The 6,000-nt window shown below is 38.5% G+C and overlaps 1 protein-coding gene across 6 annotated transcripts in view; it reads right to left on the bottom strand.

The window, feature by feature from the left end:
* The window catches only part of LOC137038514 (protein SFI1 homolog), a 47,604-nt gene extending 42,940 nt beyond the window's left edge, over positions 1-4,664 (bottom strand). For 5 of the 6 annotated variants that reach the window (XM_067413134.1, XM_067413135.1, XM_067413133.1 and 2 more), the window contains exon 1: positions 3,231-4,664. In XM_067413134.1, coding sequence (XP_067269235.1) covers positions 3,231-4,304 — 1,074 coding nt within the window. In that variant the 5' untranslated portion in view covers positions 4,305-4,664. The remainder of the gene's footprint in view (positions 1-3,230) is intronic. The other variant, XM_067413136.1, reaches the window with a different exon arrangement.
* Positions 4,665-6,000: the final 1,336 nt, after the last annotated feature.

The raw sequence follows: 6,000 nt of genomic DNA on the forward strand, positions 1-6,000 counted from the left end.
CTTGGAAGAGCCAGGACATTTTTTTTTTATATAACTCTGATTGTCTTCGTCTAAAAGAAGAATAGGTATATTTCCAGCAGGTAACTAATGTCATAAGACCTTTCTATTTGGTTGAATGGTCCTCATGTCACGTGACGTGATGTGAAAAAAACCTCAATGTCAGGCTGAAAGGTGTGTTCGACTGGAAGTGGCTCTGCACAGACCTATCTGTGCATGACATCAAAGAATCACAAGAGCGATTAGAGAGCAGAGGGCTCTGTATGCTTTTGAATTGATCTTGCGGTATATTGATGTCATACCCCGATCGGTTGGACATACCTAATGGGTGCATCCGAAAGCTTAGGTACATAACTTGTTGCCTCTCTGCCTTATCAGGTACTGACTTTGCATGCAGCGTTTGCAACAAAATAACAAGTATCTACAACAAAATAGCTTTGAGCTTTGGTGATAATTTAATATTAAGGGGATAATTAATTACTATAATATAATATTTTTTTAGCTGGAAATAATAACAAAAGTGGAAAAAGATAGTCAAAACTGACCACCAACAGCAACTTTCTTATGCCATTATTTATATATAACTGTCATGGAATGGAATGCATGGGATTGTGGGATATCACAGGCAGCGAAGGATCCATCTATGCTGCTTTCATAAATTGATCCGAAGAAGGTAAAGTAAAACTATCATTGGATTCAAACAAGCCTTGATATTTTCCTATTTTGGAATGCATCCATCGAAGGCAGCATTTTCCAGCTTTCGGATGCAGCCAATTTCTAATCCAAAATGTCAGTTTGACATAAAATGCTGATGACAGCTGATAACGAAATTCCGTTGGTTTTAAGTTATGGTATTAAGTAACCAAATTTCTTTCAAATGTCTTATCCCATCATATTGACGTCAAACACTAACACCGTGTCTACACTGGACGTGCCAAAGTGAACGTTGCAAATTAATTTGTTCTTTGTGTCAGTGGTAGCAGAAGGCCGTGGAGTATCAGAAATAGAACGGGGCATCAGTTAGTCTGGAATTTGCTGTGTCCAGTGTAGACAGCATCAGTGATTATAACGAGTTCTGTTTGCTTTTATTGAGTCGCGCGGCTCGCATCTGGTGTAGGGATGGTGTAAAATTGTGAGGAAGCAAGGTATACATACCCAAAATCTACTAAACACCTCAATGCTAACGTCCACACAAAGTTAAATTGCATATTACACATTTATATTTTGTTGACGTTGGTAGATGTGGTATTAAGTAACCATAATGTTGTCTGTCCAGTGGTAAGGGTTTACATCAAGCCATGGGCTTCAACTTTTTATATTAAGTCTATAATTTTCAAAAAAGTCCAACCATTTTCTGACATTACATTGACATCCAGTGCCCACTGGGTTCTAAGTAATATTACATAATAGCCATGTCTTAAAGGGTTAGTTCACCCAAAAATAAAAATTATTTAATTAATTACTCACCCTCATGTCGTTGGACACCTGTAAGACCTTCATTCATATTTGGAACACAAATGAAGATATTTTGGTTGAAAGCTGATGGCTGAGAAAGGCTTCAGAAAGGGCTCCATTGGCATTCAGTGTATTTCCACTGACCCACTCACAAGACCCATAAAAGGCACTAAAGACGTCGTTATAAAGTCCAACTCACTACAGTGGCTGTACAATAATTTTACCAAGCGACGAGAATAGTTTTTGTGTGCCAAAAAAATCTAAATAAGGACTTTATCCGCCAAGTTATTGTCTTCTGTGCAGGTCTCTGACGTGAACTCACCTGGAACTCACGCGATAGCGCCGCTCCTCCTCTTCCGGGTCATGTATTGAACAAGGGGGTAATCTAGCACTCGGAAAGCGTTCCACCCATAGGGGCGGCCATTGCTAACCAAGCCATCACCTGCTGTAAGCATCCCATTGACTCCCATTGATTTTTGAGTCACTTTGACAGTGAATAACTTTACATCAGAGGCGTTTAAAGACTCCATGTGTCCATTGTTTATTTCTAAAGAAACACGACAATGCATAAAAGGCTCTGTTACCTTGTATCTTACACTATCGCCCCGCAGAAGCTGTTTTTGTAAAAATAGGCTAACTATTGCGTCATAACCAACTCTGTCGCACAGTTGAGAAATTACTGTATAGACCTGAGGAGACGCTCGCAGGCAATCTTTTACTGTCTATGAGACAGTCGGGGGGACGTGGAGACATAAAGTCTGATGAAGTCAAGGGAGTAGAATGGGGAGAAGCCCATAGTGAGCCAAAAGGAAAGGGAGAAAATATTTAAACAACGGGATTCAGATTTCACTTTCCACAACTACTAGAAGACCTACAGCTGTCCGACAGGTTGCTCACGTCATCTACGTCGTCAAGCTCAGTCTGAGCCTGCGCAGTTCGCTCAGCCATCAGGAAATGAGTGCTCCTTTACTGACATCACTTAACGCCGTAGAAGTCAATGGGATAGCTCTGTCCATTTCTTTTACTGTCTATGGTATTGAATGGCGGATCTGTGTCATATTCTCGCGCATGCGTCAAGTTCATGTCAATAACTTGGTGCATAAAGTCGTTATTTTGATTTTTGTGCGCACAATAACTATTTTCGTCGCATTGTAACATTATTGTACAGCCACTGTAGTGAGAAGGACTTTGTAACGACGTCTTTAGTGCCTTTAATTGGTCTTGTGAGTGGGTCAGTGGAAATGTACTGAATGCCAATGGAGGCCTTTCTGAAGCCTTTCTCAGCCATCAGCTTTGAGAAGATGAACGAAGGTCTTACAGGTGTCCAACGACATGAGGGTGAGTAATTAATTAAATCATTTTCATTTTTGGGTGAACTAACCCTTTTATGTCATTCTTAATAAAAAAAAAAAAAAGGAATTTATTAATAATCTCCATTTATGAGTGTTACCAGGCCATAATAATCAAATAAAACATAACAATCCTGTACAATGATTCTAATTAGATTTTTGCTATCCAAATGGATATTTTGCCATCGATATAAGAACTCTGCTGGTATTATACTGGAATGCCTTACTGGAAAATAATAGGAAATCGCAGAAGGGGAATGTATATATTTTTTAAATCTTAATTATCATGTTTGTAAACTGTACTCAAAACAATCAGTGTTTATTATTTAAAAATCTTATGGAATTCTCCATTTGGATTGGTTCCAAATAATGAAATTCCAGTAGGCTTTATTTAGGATAAATAAATCCTTGATTTGGATTTCAACTTACCTGAGCAGAAATCTGAGCTTGTGTTGCAGACACGGCTTTACACTGTGCAAAAGGTAAGTGTTGATGAGATGTAAAGCACTGCCCATCAAAAGACACTAGTTCGTTCCTCCTTCCTGCCAGTTTTGATGCTCCTCTATAAACTCTTTGCATGGTTTGCGTATTGTTCTTTATATCCTCTCTTTGAATCACCAGTGGGTGCATTTGTCTTAAATTCTCCTGCATTTCAAGCCTTTTAAGGGGGTTCAACTCTGTAGAGCTATCAAAAGCCAATTTGTTGTCATCAGGCCTTTTTTCTCGAGATTCTCCAGATTTGTTTGGTTGTTTGCGATGTACGGATACTCTAGGGACATGACTAGAGCTGAATCGTGTATTACAGCACTGAAACTGCTCATTTCTTGGTTGTCTTTTGATACCTCTTGGAATGTAGCTACTGTGCCATTCACGTTCAGTGACGGCAGGTATTGCGAGAGAAGAAACCGCTGAGGTGGATACAGATAAGTTGGGCGTTTGATGTTCCACAAAAGAGACTGCTTGTTCATCTGTGCTGAAGTGTAGCATCGAGCAATGCAAATTTGCAGACATCCACGAGGACTCAAGAAGCTCATGAAACGTAGAGGACGAAAGCCTTTCATCTTGCCTTTGAAAAGCAAGCGCTTCCTTTTGGGGTTTACAAGCAATGTCGGCAGAATTAAAGCAGGTCGGCTGGCTGACTTTCTTTGAAAATGCGGATAATGAGAAATCCTCAGTAAAATACCTCTCTGGGGTCTTCCATTGCTTACACTTAAGCTTGGCTGCTGTATTACAACATATGAGGGCTGTAGCATCACTTGGTTTTGTATCTCTTCTGGCATATTTTAAGCCACTTGAACTCTCTGAAGCCAAATAAATGTTCTTGTGGTGAGGAAGATCAAAAGGGCAGTCTGTTTCCCTCTTGAAGAGGGTTTGTTGAATGAAGGGCTCAGAACCAAATGTTAGTATAGAGGGACGTCTACTCAGCGGGGTGTTCTTGTATGAAGTTGTATCGTCTTCCAGAGCATATGGAGGCTCATCTGCGTTTTCCTCAGGTAACGACATGTTGTTTGTTATTCATATGTTGCCGTTTCAATACAGATCAGCTCAGGTCATTCCAAAACAAGGTCTCATTCCATCAGCTCAATAAAATATTCAGGCATAACCATGAGGGCAGCATTAAAAATGCTGAATGTCCAAACAATTCAATTAAAGATCTAACAATTTAAATGTCAACTGATAAAACTGATTTATAGTCTTACATTTGGATAATGCAGTGGCAATTATGATAATCATTAGGCTACAGCTGTAAAGTATTTAGAGAAAAATCACTCACCCTAAGGGGCAGTATGTTATATTTGCTAATGCCTCCATTTTGTGTCATCTTTAGTTAATGATCTGTATAAAATGTGGGCGAAACGTTCAAACTGCACAGCGCACGTTGTGTGAGCTAAGAAGATTAGAAACAGATTACTGTACAACCAACCCGCTGGGAGGAGCCGGTAAATGAACTCAGTCTAGTTCTCATAAGCTGAGAGACGAACTTTAAAAACTATATTTTGCACTTTTGAAGAAAATATGAGTGTTTGCCCATGTAAAACACTGCAACACAATACTAACGCTATGGCCGTTTGCCAAGCAGTTGATACACTGTAAAAAATTATTTTAAAAATAAGTTAAATGGTTAACTTAAAATTTTGAGTTAATTGAAATAAAACATTTAAGTTAATACAATGAGCATTTTTTAAGAATCAACAACCTTTATTGAAATATTATTAACAGATTTTGTAAGCATATTGGGTAATTGTGTGTTTTATTTGTGAGGATGTAGCGAAACAAGTTATCAAATGATTTATCAAATGTTTTATATCGGTCAGATACAATAATATTTGGAGTTTTTATTTATTAAACCAATTTCCTTCATTGTATTAACTCAAATTTTTAATTTCAATAAACTCAAAATTTTAAGGCAACCAGGTAACTTACTTTTTTAAGTTAAACCAACAATATGTTTTACAGTGCAGTTCCTAAGCTGTTCTGAGTGGTTAGTACATTGGCTGATCTGGGTTGCTGCTACCTGGTCCTAATCAAAAGAGCCAATTCACAGGTCTCTATGGCGTTCAGACTGTAGGTAAATTCGATGTTCTGCTCACACACTGTGACACAGATCTGTCTATCATGACAGTGTGAGCAGCACTTCACGTGCTATCAGAAATGTCCTGCTTCCCACTTCAGAAGTCGTGATTACGAGCTTGTTGGATTCAAGTGCTTTGTTGTCGGAATGAACAGGAATCATGGAGGACACCATGCTTATTCTCTCATATTTATTGGGAACATTTAATTAAACCCAAAATTAATGTAGTGTCACATAGCCTACACTCTGACAATAAACATTTATGATGTCAGATTTTGTCATCTCTGTCAAATTTTTGCTGTGTAGCTATACAACGTAGGCTGCAAAAGTCTACGCTTCAAATGATAAGTGTATGTAAATATAGGCCTACACTAGCTACAATAAACGACAAGACAAGAATAGACAATCTAGCTAAAAACTGCATTGACTAGCTTGTTCAGTTGTTTGATTAGGGTTGGGGCAAAACTCTGCAGGACTGTGGGTCTCCAGGACCGCATTGCAAAACATCTGAATTGTATTAGACAATATTTAGTACAATATTTAGTATTGTATTTAGTACCACAAATGGAAGTGGCCCAAATCGGAATTTGTGATGTTCACACTGTCATGACAAAGACAGGTTTGCCA

The sequence above is a fragment of the Pseudorasbora parva genome, chromosome 13 (genome assembly GCF_024679245.1).
Source record: "Pseudorasbora parva isolate DD20220531a chromosome 13, ASM2467924v1, whole genome shotgun sequence".
NCBI lineage: Eukaryota > Metazoa > Chordata > Actinopteri > Cypriniformes > Gobionidae > Pseudorasbora > Pseudorasbora parva.